The 15,522-nt window shown below is 35.0% G+C and overlaps 1 protein-coding gene across 3 annotated transcripts in view; it reads left to right on the top strand.

Moving 5' to 3' along the window:
- The window catches only part of LOC106059778 (voltage-dependent calcium channel type A subunit alpha-1-like), a 62,079-nt gene that overhangs the window by 34,402 nt on the left and 12,155 nt on the right, over positions 1 to 15,522 (top strand). For 2 of the 3 annotated variants that reach the window (XM_056041204.1, XM_056041203.1), the window contains exons 33-40: positions 241 to 368; positions 5,369 to 5,465; positions 5,581 to 5,686; positions 5,919 to 6,023; positions 7,209 to 7,318; positions 8,593 to 8,607; positions 11,943 to 12,088; positions 13,003 to 13,069. In XM_056041204.1, coding sequence (XP_055897179.1) covers positions 241 to 368; positions 5,369 to 5,465; positions 5,581 to 5,686; positions 5,919 to 6,023; positions 7,209 to 7,318; positions 8,593 to 8,607; positions 11,943 to 12,088; positions 13,003 to 13,069 — 774 coding nt within the window. The remainder of the gene's footprint in view (positions 1 to 240; positions 369 to 5,368; positions 5,466 to 5,580; positions 5,687 to 5,918; positions 6,024 to 7,208; positions 7,319 to 8,592; positions 8,608 to 11,942; positions 12,089 to 13,002; positions 13,070 to 15,522) is intronic. The other variant, XM_056041205.1, reaches the window with a different exon arrangement.

The following is a 15,522-nucleotide window of genomic DNA, read 5'->3' as shown; positions in this document are numbered from 1 at the left end:
GCGATAATTCATAGTACATACCACAGGACCATGCAGCCATCCACATTTCTGTTTATTCATATTTATTTTCATCCTTTTCTTTTTTCCAACACTGTTTAAAGGTGCATGTAAAAGTTGATGTTAAGAGCAGCTTATAAAACTAATGTGTGTTTATACTAGTAGTATTTAAAGAGTTTAAAAGGAAGTTTCTGTATCATTTGGATCAAACATCATTGTACATAAGTGTTTTTTGTTGTCTAGATGCTGAATCTGTTTGTTGCTGTCATTATGGATAACTTTGATTACTTGACCAGAGATTCCTCTATATTAGGACCACATCATCTAGATGAGTATGTCAGAGTCTGGTCTATATATGATCCTAAAGCCTCGTAAGTGAAAACAAAAATCTACATTTTATAATTAATGTATTCAATCAAATCTTTTTGTGTTTTTGAAAGGTTCAAAGTTCATGTATAGCTTACATTTGGAACGTGGCCTGAAATTAAAAAAAATCTTAAATTGATGAAATATCAAATCAGTTCTCCTAAACATGCCGTTTTATTAATTTTCATGTCTAATATCCTTTTGTCAATGGTTGATGTGGTGTTAAACAGATCAGGTGTGTCGAAATTAAAGAAGAAACTGTAGTGTAACTGAGTTGATTTTCTGCGTGCGTCCAGCGTGTCTGAAGGTCATGGCCATTGTGTGTGTTTCATGTCCAGTGTGTGTGTGTGTATAGACTGCATCAGTGGTATGCTAGACGTGCTGGTTTCATTCACTGTTTACTGTAGTCTAATTTTGTCGAATAAAGCCATGTTATTGGTATTCTAGTCGTTATCATTTCATTACAATTTATTCGACAAAATTATGTATCTGGATTAGTGTTGGATTCCTTAATTTACAATGGATAAATTACTCAGACCGAAAGAGTTGGACATTGATCCTAATGCTCCTCGGCCTCAGAAAAATGGACTCACTGGTATGACACATTTCAGAATTTTCTTTCGTCCATCAAGGATATAAACGAAGACTTTAAACTAAAGTTGTTGAAGAATCACGTATCTGCTACGGTTTATATGCTCATCAGTGATGTATCGTCCTATTCGATGGCCATAGACACACTCAAGACTACTTATATTAAGGTAAAGAATGACATTTTTGCTAGACATTTGGTTGCTACATGTAAACAGCAGCCGGGCCAAACGGTAGAGTCCTTTATGCTAAAGTTGCGAAGCCTGGCCCGGGACTGTGACTTTAAAGAAGTAACTGCTGAACAGCACAGAGACATTTGCATTAGAGACGCCTTCATAACTGGTCTGGCATCCAACACTATTAGACAGCGGTTACTGGAAAAGACATCTCTTACTCTACAAAGCGCTTTTGACGAAGCTAGAGTGTTAGAAACAGCCACAACGCATGCTCAGGCTTACAATTCAACGAAGGAAATCTCCTGTGGGGCAATGAAAACACCAACTATCTCCCATCTAGAAACATACATTTCTAACGAAGACCAGGAATTAAATGCCATTAAGTCGCTATGCTACTTTTGTGGTAGGAGGAGACACTCTAGGACTGAATGCCCTGCTCGAAATGCATTATGTCATCAGTGCGGTAAAAAGGGACACTTCCAAACTGTTTGTAAATCAAGTAAAACAACAGCCAACAAAGCTGACAGCAAAATATCACTGACCAGTGTGATAACTCCATGTACCTTGTCATCAACGCATTTCTCTGGGCTTACACAGTCTACGGCACAAGTGAACGTCAACGGGTTGCTGTTGCAAGCTCTCATAGACACTGGCAGCTGCGAAAGTTACATATCAGAAGCCATCGTCAAGAGAAATAAATGGCCAGTACGTCCGTCTACAAACAGAATATTCATGGCCACTACACATCTTTCTGAAAAGACATTAGGACATACATTTGCCGATGTCCAGTACAAGGGAGAACACTACAAAAAGGTCAAACTTTCTCTACTTGCTGGATTGTGCTCGGATGTAATCCTTGGTGTAGACTTTATAAGTCTTCATAAGGAATTGACCATACCGTACGGAGGAAAACACAATCCTCTACACATCTGTGGTCTTAAAGCAGCACGAGTCGAAACACCGAGCCTATTCAGTAATCTAACTTCTGACTGCAGACCGGTGGCTACTAAGTCCCGAAAGCACTCAATAGGTGATAACAAATTTATTGAGTCCGAAGTTAGAAAACTCCTCTCGGACAAAATCATTGAACCTTCAAAGTCTCCCTGGAGAGCACAGGTGCTTGTGACAACAAACGAGAGACATAAAAGAAGGATGGTCATTGATTACAGTCAAACAATAAATCGCTTCACCTTACTGGATGCATACCCAATGCCCCGAGTCGATGAACTGGTAGAACGGATATCCAACTATTCCGTTTTTAGTACTCTAGACCTCAAAAGTGCCTACCATCAAATACCAATCAAGACTGAGGAAAGGCCGTTTACTGCATTTGAGGCATGTGGCAAACTCTACCAGTTCTGTCGCATCCCTTTCGGTGTTACCAACGGAGTTGCATGCTTTCAGAGAACAATAAATCAAATTATTGAGAATGAAAAGTTGCAGGACACCTTTGCATACGTGGACAATGTAACGGTATGTGGTCATGATCAAGAGTCGCACGATGAGAATATGCAAAGATTTCTAGATGCTTCTAGAAAGTATGGGATCACATTTAATGAAGACAAAAGTACGATAGCCACTGACAAAGTTTGCCTATTGGGATACGAAATTTCTAAAGGCCTTCTCAAGCCAGACCCTGAAAGATTCCAGGCTTTAAGAAACCTTCCTCCCCCTCATGATATGCGCTCACAAAAACGGATCGTGGGCATGTTGGCGTACTACTCACAGTGGATCCCAAATTTTTCTAACAAAATAAATGTTTTGGCAAATAACACGTCGTTCCCTCTTTCAGAAACAGTAAAGACAGCCCTTAACGAATTAAAGCAGGAGCTGGAGAAAGCTGCCATCTTCACCATCGACTATACTCGACCTCTGACGGTTGAAACAGACGCTTCGGATGTTGCAATAGCTGCCACCCTCAACCAGGATGGCCGCCCCGTGGCGTTCTTTTCAAGAACACTCTCTAAAAGTGAAAGGCGGCACTCAGCTATAGAAAAAGAAGCTTATGCCATTGTAGAATCTTTAAGGAAATGGCACCACTACTTAGTAGGAAATCGCTTTACCCTTATCACGGATCAACGCTCTGTGGCCTTCATGTATGACAAACAGAGCAAAGGGAAAATAAAGAATGAGAAAATTCAAAGGTGGAGACTGGAACTGAGCTGTTTCCACTACGATGTCTTGTATAGACCAGGCAAACACAATGTAGCGGCTGATACGTTTTCTAGAAACGGGTGTGTGTCAGCTATGAGTCGAAATGAATTGAAACTGCTCCATGACTCTCTGTGTCATCCGGGAGTAACAAGACTATGGCATTTAGTGCGAGCGAAAAATTTACCTTTCTCTTGTGAAGATGTTAGGCTGGTTGTCAACCAGTGCAGAATCTGTGCCGAAGTGAAACCCAGATATTTCAGTAATTCTAATGGAACTCTAATTAAGGCGATGCAGCCTTTCCAGAGACTAAGTATGGACTTCAAAGGACCGCTCCCTTCTACATCTCGGAACACATACCTGCTAACCATAGTTGACGAATTTTCAAGATTCCCGTTTGCATACGCCTGTTCTGATATGTCAGCTTCAACAGTAATCAGATGTCTAGAGAATTTATTTGGACTATTCGGAATGCCTGACTATGTACACTCTGATAGAGGTACCTCATTCATGTCAAGAGAGGTGCAGGAATTTTTACACGAGAGAGGGGTGGCCACAAGCAGGACGACCCCTTATAACTCTCAAGTAGAAAGGCTAAACGGGTCATTATGGAAAGCTATAACTCTGGCCTTAAAAACTCAAGGACTCCCGGTTTCCAAATGGGAGCAGGCGTTAAACCAAGCCCTGCACTCTCTTCGTTCTCTGCTGTGTACCGCTACAAATGAAACTCCTCACGAGAGAATATTCAAGTTCTATCGCAGGTCCACCTTTGGCAAATCACTCCCGACATGGTTAGCTCAACCAGGAAAAGTGTTGTTAAAAAAGGGAGTCCGTGCATCAAAATATGACGATGGTACAATAGCTGTGGACTTAATTACATGCAACCCACAGTATGCCATTGTAAGACTTCCTGATGGAAGAGAAGAAACAGTGTCATTGCGACATTTGGCCCCAGCTCCAAGAGAGGGACAATCAGAGGTGTATCTAAATATGGAACATGAAGACTTTGAGCCGGAGACAAACCCTATAACACAGATGCAGGTGCCTACTGACCATGTGACTATAGAACCAATGGCTGCTCCTAACACACATGTACAACAAAAGGAAAATGGACATCAAGAAGAAGTAAATACAGGGGCTGAGTCTCCAGTTAGAGAGACGCCAATGTCACCAACTCCAAGCGACGGCAGTATTGGTCCTGGTAGATATAACCTAAGACCAAGAACAAGCAGACCTAATTATAAGGTCTAACATTTATTTAATTATTTTTCCATATCACAAGTTCTAACTCAGTATCTGTAGGCTTAATATGGCACACTTTGAACTGATCATTTTATAGTGTATAGCTTTTCTAGTTAGACTTTTGTATTGTATTACTTATTACATTATTATTCAAGACAACTGGTCTTAATATTTGTATGCATAATATGACACTTAGGGACTGATAATTTATAGTGTATAACGCGTTTGTTTATAGTTATACAATGCTTTTCAATAGAGTAACTCTGTAAGTATTCTGTAGGGATACTAAGGCCTCTTATATCGCTGTCCTTCACTATTATTTACATGTTTATGTTCCTATAACTTTTAGGCGGGGTGATTGTAGTGTAACTGAGTTGATTTTCTGCGTGCGTCCAGCGTGTCTGAAGGTCATGGCCATTGTGTGTGTTTCATGTCCAGTGTGTGTGTGTGTATAGACTGCATCAGTGGTATGCTAGACGTGCTGGTTTCATTCACTGTTTACTGTAGTCTAATTTTGTTGAATAAAGCCATGTTATTGGTATTCTAGTCGTTATCATTTCATTACAGAAACATTTAGACAAATTTTGTGTTAAAATATCCCATCATGCTCTCTTGCCTTTAAAATGTATGCCATAGGCTGTATACACTGCTCCATCCATTCAACAGCAGTGAAATAAATGCAGCTTTAGACTGGTGTCTTTAAACACCCTAGAATAGGGTGCAGCTCAGAATTAAGCTTTGCTTCTATTTGATAGAATAGAGCATTAATATATCTGTACATAGACAACAATAGGAAAGCACTAACTTATGTACATGTTTAAATACCTTTTTTTTCAAACACTTTTCAGTGGTAGGATCCACTATACAGATATGTATGAAATGTTGAGAAATATGGAGCCTCCAGTTGGGTTTGGCAAGAAATGTCCTTACAAATTAGCTTACAGAGTAATTATACTTTTCTTTTCTAATGAATAATTATTCAAAAACTGTAATTATGTAATCTGATTTTTAATAGAATAGCAGACATTATGAATGTTACACATTATTTTTCTTTCCCCAGAAATTGATCCGCATGAACATGCCAGTAGCTGAAGATGGGACAGTTCATTTTACAACTACTTTGTTTGCCTTGATTAGAGAATGTCTAATTATCAAAATGGGACCAGGTAATGCAGTTTTGATTTGATGAAACAATTTGAGTAAATATAGGCTATTGCCACTGGCTTGTAACTTTTCTTTAGTCAGAAGCTAGTTATACAATTGTAATAAAAACATAGAGCTCCTTTTCAAATTTTTAAAGAGGAGATAAAGGTAAGGCCTCAGAAGATGCCTTTGTTTGTTAACCCAATGCTTGTTTTAGATTGAATGGATTACCTTTTTTTTTTTTGCTTCCCACAGCTGAAATAATGGACAGAAGGGATGATGAGATGAGAGAGACTATCAGAAAACTTTGGCCAGTCCAGGGGAAAAAGATGATGGATTTGTTGATGCCACCTAGTGATGGTCAGTAGGGCTCACAGTAGTTGGTGCCTTTTTTTTTTTTTAAAGTTCAATTTCCTTTTTGAAGTTGTGACTGGTATGACGATGTGACTTGGTTGATGATGTGACTGGTTTGATGTGACTTGGTTGATGATGTGACTTGATTGATGATGTGACTGGTTTGATGTGACTTGGTTGATTATGTGACTTGGTTGATATGACTGGGTTGATGATGTGACTAGGATGATGATGTCACTGGGCTGATGATGTGCTGTTGTTGTCCTGTTATTGTTTGACATGTTTTGGATGTTCCTTCAGAGCTGAAGATAATCTACTTCCTAGTCCAAGCCTCCCTCATGTTTGCTGGGGATGGCAAGATTCAGGGCATGAACACTAGATTATGAGATGACCAAATAACAGTCTAGCATGCATACCACACGCTTAACTGCTTGTATAGTCCATAGCTAATATTAGGTACTCATTTCTTGGTTATTTGAGAGAGACCAAAATTCACATAATGAAAAATCTCAACCTCCATTGAAATTAAAACTTAACTTTTCAACTTAATAGGATGTTATGAACAGATTAACACAATAGAATATGGCTTTAAAACAACACACATCTCTACACATCAGTGTGTTAAATTCTTATAAACAGAATAACACAATAGAATATGGCTTTAAAACAACACACATCTCTACACATCAGTGTTTTAAATTCTTATGAACAGAATAACACAAGAGAATATAGCTTTAAAACTACACACATCTCTACACATCAGTGTGTTAAATTCTTATGAACAGAATAACACAATAAAGTTAAAAACCATGTCTGCATAATATGGCTTTAATACACTGAATGACAACACACATCTCTAAATTTCGTGAACATATTCTTACAGACGAGTTACGAGCACATGTAAACATAAGAACGGCAACCGATACAGTAAATAATTTTCATAACATAGGAGTTTACCCAATAGCTACCTTATTAAAAGTTCTCAAAACTTTAGCAGTTCAATAATATTTTAAGATCTATTTAATTCATACAACAGCTAGATGGTGTGGAGAACTGCTTTAATTATTTTGACTGATTTTTGAAAATCTTTGAAGAACTTTGTTAAACAATTAAAGTAACATCTGTGCACAGATTTATATTAAACACTCTTGACATTTACATTCATTTCATTTCATGTACATTTTTCTTCAGAGCTAGATGAAGGTAAAATGTCTGTAGGTAAAATCTATGCAGGATTACTAATATCAGAAAACTGGAAGGCTTACAAAGCAAGTCAGAATGCATCCAATAACTTTAAAATGGTGAGTTCCATAGTTATTAAACAAAAATCATTTTCAAATTTATTTTTATTTTTAAAATGCTGAACCAAAGGTAAGATGGTAATGAAATAACATCCTGCTTTCAACCCTTGAAGAGTTCATTTTGCTATATTTATATATTATCCTTATCTTTTACTATTGATAAACTGTCCTTTAAATTGATGCTGTTGCAATAAAGTTTCTTTTGTTGTACTTTGACTAACCAAATAACCTGATATGCATTCTTTGTGTTGTTATTGTATAGATGTGGATCTTTTTATTGCTATGAATGTCTTCACTAAGTCTGTCGTTGGTGTCTGCTACAGTGTTCCGAAACTGACATTCTTGCTAGCTCTCTTATTAAGGGCTGCTAACTTTTCTCCTTTGGAGGTTAAAAAAAAAACGTGCTAGTCAAAATAAACACCTTGCGACTTGGATCTCTACAGAGAAATCAAAACATGTTGTGAAAGATTTAATGAAAGAAAGATCTAAAACAAATTGAATCGACAGACTGTAGTTTTAGTGCTGATTAATATAAATTCTTATTGTGCCAAATTTCATATTGTACTTACACCTTTTTTTAAAGCCAGTGAAAATGAGTAGCACATCTTTTCTTTTTTTTAATTTATTCATTTATTTTCCCTGCACATTTTGTAATTATATTTGTATTGTATTTGAAAGAATTTAAATGTAAATTTTTAAAAAACTTGACTTGTGAAGTCAATATCCTGTATTTTTGAATGACAATATGAAACAAATGGTTGGCTTTGTACTATTGAATCTTCCATTAAAGTCTGAGCTAATGATTTCATTTTTGACACCAACATTAATGACAGTGATTGCTGTTTAGACTATGAAAATTAAACTAAACTTGTTAGATTTTTGCAGGAAACATTTTTTTCTAAACAAAGCACTCCTCCTTAATCTTAAGAATCAAAGACATTGTTATTATAATTCAGTCAGTGCATTTAAATGCTGTGTTTAGAAATCTTATTTGAAAACATTTTAAAAGATCCCTAATGCTAGTCTAGAGCTCTTTCTCAAAAAATCAAATCATGTGCGTAGTGTGTATGTCTATTTCCATTTACCAAATTACGACAAGAATTTAAATGCTGGACATGCATTGTTGGTGTAGCCAGTTTATTGGATAGAGGCTTTGTTTATTACTAACACTGGATGTATGATTGTATGTCAGTGTACGTTAAGCATGTCAATGTTTGTGTGTCAATATTTGGTCGACAACTTACACCATTAATTTCCTCTAACCTTTCTCTCAGAGACGTGAAGAAAAGGTAAACTTGTAGATGGAGGGCTACCTACTAGTCTCTCTGACCTTATTTAGACTGCTACCTTTTGTTTTTTTTTTATTCTAGAATTTTTTGTTGGGCAACAGTTTGCTTTAGCATTTGATTCAGAGGTTTTGGTTTCCTTCTGTTTTGTTTTAGTTTGATTTGAAGAGAGCCACGTTTTTGCGAGATGCACAGTATTAGCGTTGAACTGGATCAGTTGTAGCTGGCTCAAACTGGTTGACTCTTTTCACATGACTCTCAAGTTTCATCATTCACTTCACAGCATGTGTGTATGCTTGTGGGCGTGCTATTTTTTTTTTAAGTTATGCACACTTGGACTTATGGCATAGCATGGCATTGACTGATCTGCTTGGTGAATGCTCATATTTTATTATTTGCTTTTCAGCTTTTAGCAACAGATTTTGAGTTCTCTCACTAACTGCTTGAACTAATGATTGCATTTTATAAAATTACTATATCTAGACATTCATGTTAGCAATGACACAAATTAAATGTTTAAGTGATACTGCAATGATTTTTAAGGTTGCAGTTAGATATATAGGTATATAGTCCAGTTAGATATATAGGTATACAGTCTAGTTAGACATATAGGTATACAGTCTAGTTAGACATATTGGTATACAGTCTCGTTAGATATATAGGTATACAATATAGGTATACAGTCCAGTTAGATATATAGGTATACAAATCAGATATATAGTTATACAGTCCATTTAGATATAAAGGTATAAAGTCTAGTTAGACATATAGGTATATAGTCTAGTTAGATATATAGGTATACAATATAGGTATACTGTCCAGTTAGATATATAGTTATAAAGTCTAATAAAGCTTTCTTCTCATGAACATTTATTATAGATGCCAAACTGTGCAAAAACTACATATAGTATTTTGTTTAATGCTATAGGTATTCATTATAAATATGCTGGTATAGTTCAAAATAAAAAGCATACACTTCTCACTAAACAAAGTTCTATTAGATTTCATGCAAGTCATAGATATATAGTTTCATTGAATATTACTATACAATTAACGTAATCTAGAAACAGCAAAAAAAAAACACTTTCTCTAGTAGCCAGTATGATCATATCCCATTTATGTAGAAATGATTAAAAAGAATCAAATGAATTAACCATGGATGAATTATATGCTAAACAGTCTTGAACAAAAAGATTCATAAATTCTCTTTCACAAAATCAGTGATGGTCTTGTTTCTATATTGCTGTAGGTCCACCGCCACTTTGGAAAGACTTAATGTATTAGCTGTCAGCTATGCAAATATAGTGAAGCTTCAATATTCTCTCTGCTTTTAATTGGTCATTAAATTTCTTTCTAATTTGTATACATCATGAGGATAGATATTACTTCCCCCCTGATATTGGAAAGGGACTCCTTGATCAAACTATCTGTAACTTTCAAGAGTTTCATTTCTAATTAAATGTTCATCTAGCTTTTATTTCTCTGGCGTATTGAAGAGTTTTTATATAAATACTATAAATAGTTTGAATGCAGGTTTGCAGATTTAACATTTCCATTATCAATTATAGGAGCATGGTGGCCTAATGGTATAATCAAATCCCAGTAAAGAAAGGCATTTAAAATTTTGGGATTTTTAGGATGCCCCTGAGTCCACTCAACTCTAGTGGGTACCTGGCATACATTGGGGAAGTAAAGGTGGTTGGTCATTGTGATGGTCACATGACACACTCATTAACAGTCGGCCATAAAAACAGATAAGCTTTATATCTTCTACCCCCATAGATCTCAAAATCTTTTTTTAATGATTTATTTATTTCATTATCAATAATCTCTATTGTTTTGTTAGTTTTTATTTCTCTCAAAAAAAATCAGAGCCATAAATTGTGGACACATTATATATATCATGTTCCAATTTTTCTTCTGTTATTTTGCTGTTTTTAATAAGTATAAATATTTTAAGTTGAATGAATTGATACAGTTAATCAAATAAAGCTTTGTTTACGAATATACGCTTGGGATAAAGTTGTATCCATCTGTCATTAAGATGGTGAAACCCATTACTGATACTTGAGCACAAATGTAGATCTTTGTAATAGACCTGTTCAACTACTAAACGACTGTTCTATCTAGAGAAAGCACTTCAAAGCTTGTATGGTAAATGTTTAGCTATGTAGAAGCATGATTGAAATACATTTTCAGTTAGTGTGTCATGGCTGAAGGGAGAATTAGGTCTCACTCTTTAGCATTAGTTCCAGCATTTGTTTGAATAATGTATTTTAGAGTATAGGCCTATAGAGGCAAGTCAGGAAGTAAATTGCCTCTATATTTTTAGTAATTACAAAAACATTAAAAAAAAAACAAAGTTATTCCAAAAAAATTCCACCTCCCTAGACATTGCATAATAAAATTATAGCTTTTATTTAGCACTTGTGGACTAGTGAGGGGAGTGGGTATCTGGGAGAAGGTTTTCCATGCTGCCTTTAGGTGCTCAGTAAACACAACTCTGCTCAAGTCGGGTGTCGAACCTCGAACCTCCTTCTTAGCCAAGCCAAGTTCATGCATACTTAGCCTCTCAACCACACTTCCCACCCAATAAACACAAGGAACTTCTTCCTATAATAGTTGTTGGTGAAACAATATTTCTGAAAAATAAAGTATGTAATTAATTAGCTTTCAAACAAGTTAGGATTTCTTTTCATGATAAAAATCAGAATATATAATTGAAATATTATAATATTATCTACAATAATAGAAGAATAAATGTAGTTTTTGCTCTCAACTCTTACATAATACATTAGATCAGTGTTTCCCAAACTGTGTTCCGCAGAACCCTAGTGTCCCATGCGGCCTGAATAGGTGTTCCACGAACTACTGGAATAATTATCTACTAGGCCACCGTGTGAGTTAATCTCTCTAAAAAAATAAGCAAAGTGTTCAGCTAAATACTGAGAATGTATGAATTGTTCCAATAAGGAAACATTTTGGGAAACACTGCATTAGATATCACCCCTTTCAAATAATACTATTACATTTTATAGATTAAATCTTGTGTATCAACAAAGGACATAAACATATATATCTAAACAATTGTGAGGTTACTTTACTGAATTTTATTTTGTCTCTTTAGATACCTTCTTAATTTTTTTTATTTCAAAATATTCTGAAAGTATTTTTTTGTGGTTAAAGAAATATAGACTATGCTAATTGATTTCTGTTAAAAGCTCTTTCTGTTTGCTTTTATAATTTAGCTCCAGAAAATAAAAATAAAACTCAGACATTTCAACTGTTTTTGTTCATGTGATCTAAATTATTAAAGTCAAAGCTTTTTTTTTTTTCAGCGACCATCATTGTTCCGTCGTCTGATGGGTGGAATGAAGTCGTCTGGAAGATCCAGTCAGTCATTGGACTCAGAGCATTCAGATGATAATGATGGGGGAGGTGGGGGAGGGAACATTGCTGGTGCTGCTAGTAACACTGGACACAGGTACATAGTGGACTCATTCACTATCTTTACAGTTCATTGTAGTGCTTCCCACAAAGGTGCAAAGTGTAGCTAAATGCTTCACTTCCCACAAAGGTGCATAATGTAGCCAAATGCCTCACTTTCCACAAAGGGGGTTAGTGTAGCCAAATGCTTCACTTCCCACAGTTTTTTTTACTATTTTAGATTAACTCTTTATCTCTTAATTGACGATACCATTGTTGATTTGACCTCATTAAATTAAATAAATGTTTGATTTTATAAACTTGACTTTGTGTTCTATAAAAAAAAGCATGCATTCCCCTTTAATTCTAGACCAAATAAAACATTTTCTGATATTAAACGAAAAAGTTATTGAAGCTTAATCAAAACATGGTAGTGAAATACTAATGAGCAAAATGAATAATTCCGTCTGAACGTGCAAAATAATTACGGAGGTCAGATGATCAGGAAAGACTATCTAACATATAATTGCTGTGTTCACACTAATATGAAAACATAATAACTAGGAAAATGGGACTTCTTTTTTTCCCTACTAAATATGGAGATTTTATATAAACTACCAGAATGTCAAATTACACCTGTGAATCAAAAAAAATTACTTAGTTAATTACAAATTGACAATATTCAATAAACTAATCAATTTGATCAATAACAACCATAGCTGGGTATTTTTTCATTTAAATATTCTCAGTAATATTCAATTCAGGTTTCTTTGAGAAAACTTTTTTTGTTTTGTTTTTAAGTTAATCTTGATCTACTTAGTTTTGTCAATAGTTACTTGTTAACCATCCAGTGTCTTCCAAGACAGAACGAGTCATATATACTTGTTTACTATTACATTGTTCACACTTTACAAGTTAAATAATACTAACAAAATAAAAAAAGTAATAATAGTAAATGTCTATTTCTCCTAGTTTCCTCCGACGCAACAGTAGTAAGCGACGCAAGGAAAGCGACCAGAAAGACAACTCCAATGCTCAGGTAAAGTTAATAAAATATATTTCTTATTTTTGGATTTGAAATCATTTTTTTTCTCTCAATGCTTTTTTTTTTTCATTCACACTTAGCTTAGTTTTGTTTGTAAATACTGCTTGTAAACCAATCATTAGCTTTCAAACAAATAGTTTTGACTGCAAGTTGTGCCTCGTCAGAACTGAGTGAATGCATTCTACATCTTGTAATAGAGTTGAACAATAGGTTCATTTTGTATGTATAGTTATGTAGAGATTCTGAAAGTAGTACGTAACTTGGTGCTGAGTAAGAATATTCCTACACAATAAGGTCAATTTAAAGTGCAGACTTATAATCCTTCTTAGTTTACCACAATATAGAGTTGAAGCTGGGTGCTGAAACAAATTTGATACATACATAAATTAAACATAAATGAATAGCAGCACCAGGGACCAAGTTTTGAACCAGCTTAATTGCTCATACCCACTGAAGCTTCTATATGTAATGTGTTTATATTGTCCACTTGTCATTTTGAGAGATACACAATTAGATAGAGCCATTGTTTGTCTAATACATGCCTAACGGCTGTCTGGCTCTATTGAAGTTGTTGGTGAACGGATGCTGCGATTTGGGGGGAGGGGCTAGCTAGGGCATGTGACCATTGACCACTGGGGTGGTAATTTGCATATGGGCGAAATGACTCTGGACCAGAAGAATTTTTTTTTGGACATTCCGATGGTCAAGAGGTTAAGTTCGCTTAATGCGTTATCGCTAGGTGGTGTTGTCGATTCCAGGGTCACTGGTTCGAGCCTTGGTCGGCGCAGTCCCTTGTTTTCGTAGCATTTAATTCACTACTTTCTCTCTTAAAAACTTGGTCCCTGGTGCAGCTATTCATTTATGTTTAATATATGTATAGTTTACCTTAAGTACAAATTGGGTGATAGTTATATCAGGCATATTCAATCAAATATACTTACAGTGAAATTTCTTTTTCCTCCATTTGTAATATTTTGTCATAATATTAATACATCTCTCAATTATCATTGATAATGACTAAGTGTCTATCATTGTAGTGTGGCAATTGTTGAGCATTTTCTAGTGTTAGAATTAAGTTAGACTTCATAAAAATTGATGCAGTAAAAGTGCATAACTTTCATGCCAACTCTTTAGCATTTGGTTACAGCTTATTCAGGAAATCACAATTTTAAATTTTTTATTGTAGAATTTTTATCTGAGTAAAAACCAAAAGAATTGAAGCTACAATATTACAAAAACAACCATCTAACAAACCCAAAGGACTCAATAATTGTAGCGGAAGACTTATCTTATGTTAGCTATTTCTTTAACTATACACAGAGCATGGAACTCAAAGATATCCCCAGTGTTTCCACACAGAATATCTGTGAAAATTCTCTCATTGCTCAAACAGCCAATGAAATCACAGCATCTTTGTCAAAACTGAACGAGGTGACTTCCCTTGTATATACTTTTGTCAATGTATATCAAGTACCTACCTGACCATGACCCTATTGGAGTTTCTGGTTTATTGTTGTTTTGTAAAAAAATTCTTTTTAGCTCTCAGTAATTCAGTAATTATATCTGATACAGCCTTTAATTTGTGATACTTCTTCAGCTCTAAAGTAGATATGAACAGAGAATAGTGCCAAACTGAATGTTCATAATCAACTAAATGCGCCAAACACAATTTACAAAAAAATTATTTTTAAAAAATTTCCAAATCAATTCTACAAAGTTTCTAAAACTAATATTCAATGTTTTGATGTTAGAATACAAAAAGAAAAATGCATACCATAAGAACTATGCTTATGTGTAGAATCTTTAGTCTTGTATGTTGGTAAATTGTTCTCTTTTTATTGTAAATGACTTGATGCATGCTAGAAGTTCCTACCTTTGGATAGCTCAATGATAGTGAAGAACTTATTAACAGTAAAAAGATGATTTGGCCCTTCAAGATAGATTTCTGTTTCTGTTCTGGCTATATATAGTGCCCACCTTCATGTAGTACTAGTGGCATGTTCATGTACTCTTCTCTTTTTTCCTAATTTAAAATGATGTGTGTGTATTAGGTTGCCCCCAAGAAAAAAATTATTGAACTAATATCTGAACTATTTAGTTCAAAAAAAAAAAATATGTTGTGTACACCAATGAAAAGTAAACAAAACAAGTAACAAAAAGTTTCTCTGCCACATGATTTTTCATTTAAATCAAGATAAACTGGTTAAATGACAAGCAAAAAATGTTTAAATTAGGTAGTTATTTAAACAATGAATATCCAGTTAATCTTACCTCTCTTTTCACTGTTTCCCCCCCCCCCCCCCCATTCTCCTTCCTCTCTCTCCTCAGTTCATTAGCTCTCCCTCTTTCTTGAGTACACTTTCATTCTCTCTTTTTTTTTATATAAACTGACCTATATATTGTTCATACATCATCTCAGCTATGCCCCTAGGACTTGTGTTAGGAAC

This window comes from Biomphalaria glabrata, chromosome 9, assembly GCF_947242115.1.
Source record: "Biomphalaria glabrata chromosome 9, xgBioGlab47.1, whole genome shotgun sequence".
In the NCBI taxonomy this organism is placed as follows: Eukaryota; Metazoa; Mollusca; class Gastropoda; family Planorbidae; genus Biomphalaria; species Biomphalaria glabrata.
This window is presented reverse-complemented; position numbering and strand designations above follow the sequence as displayed.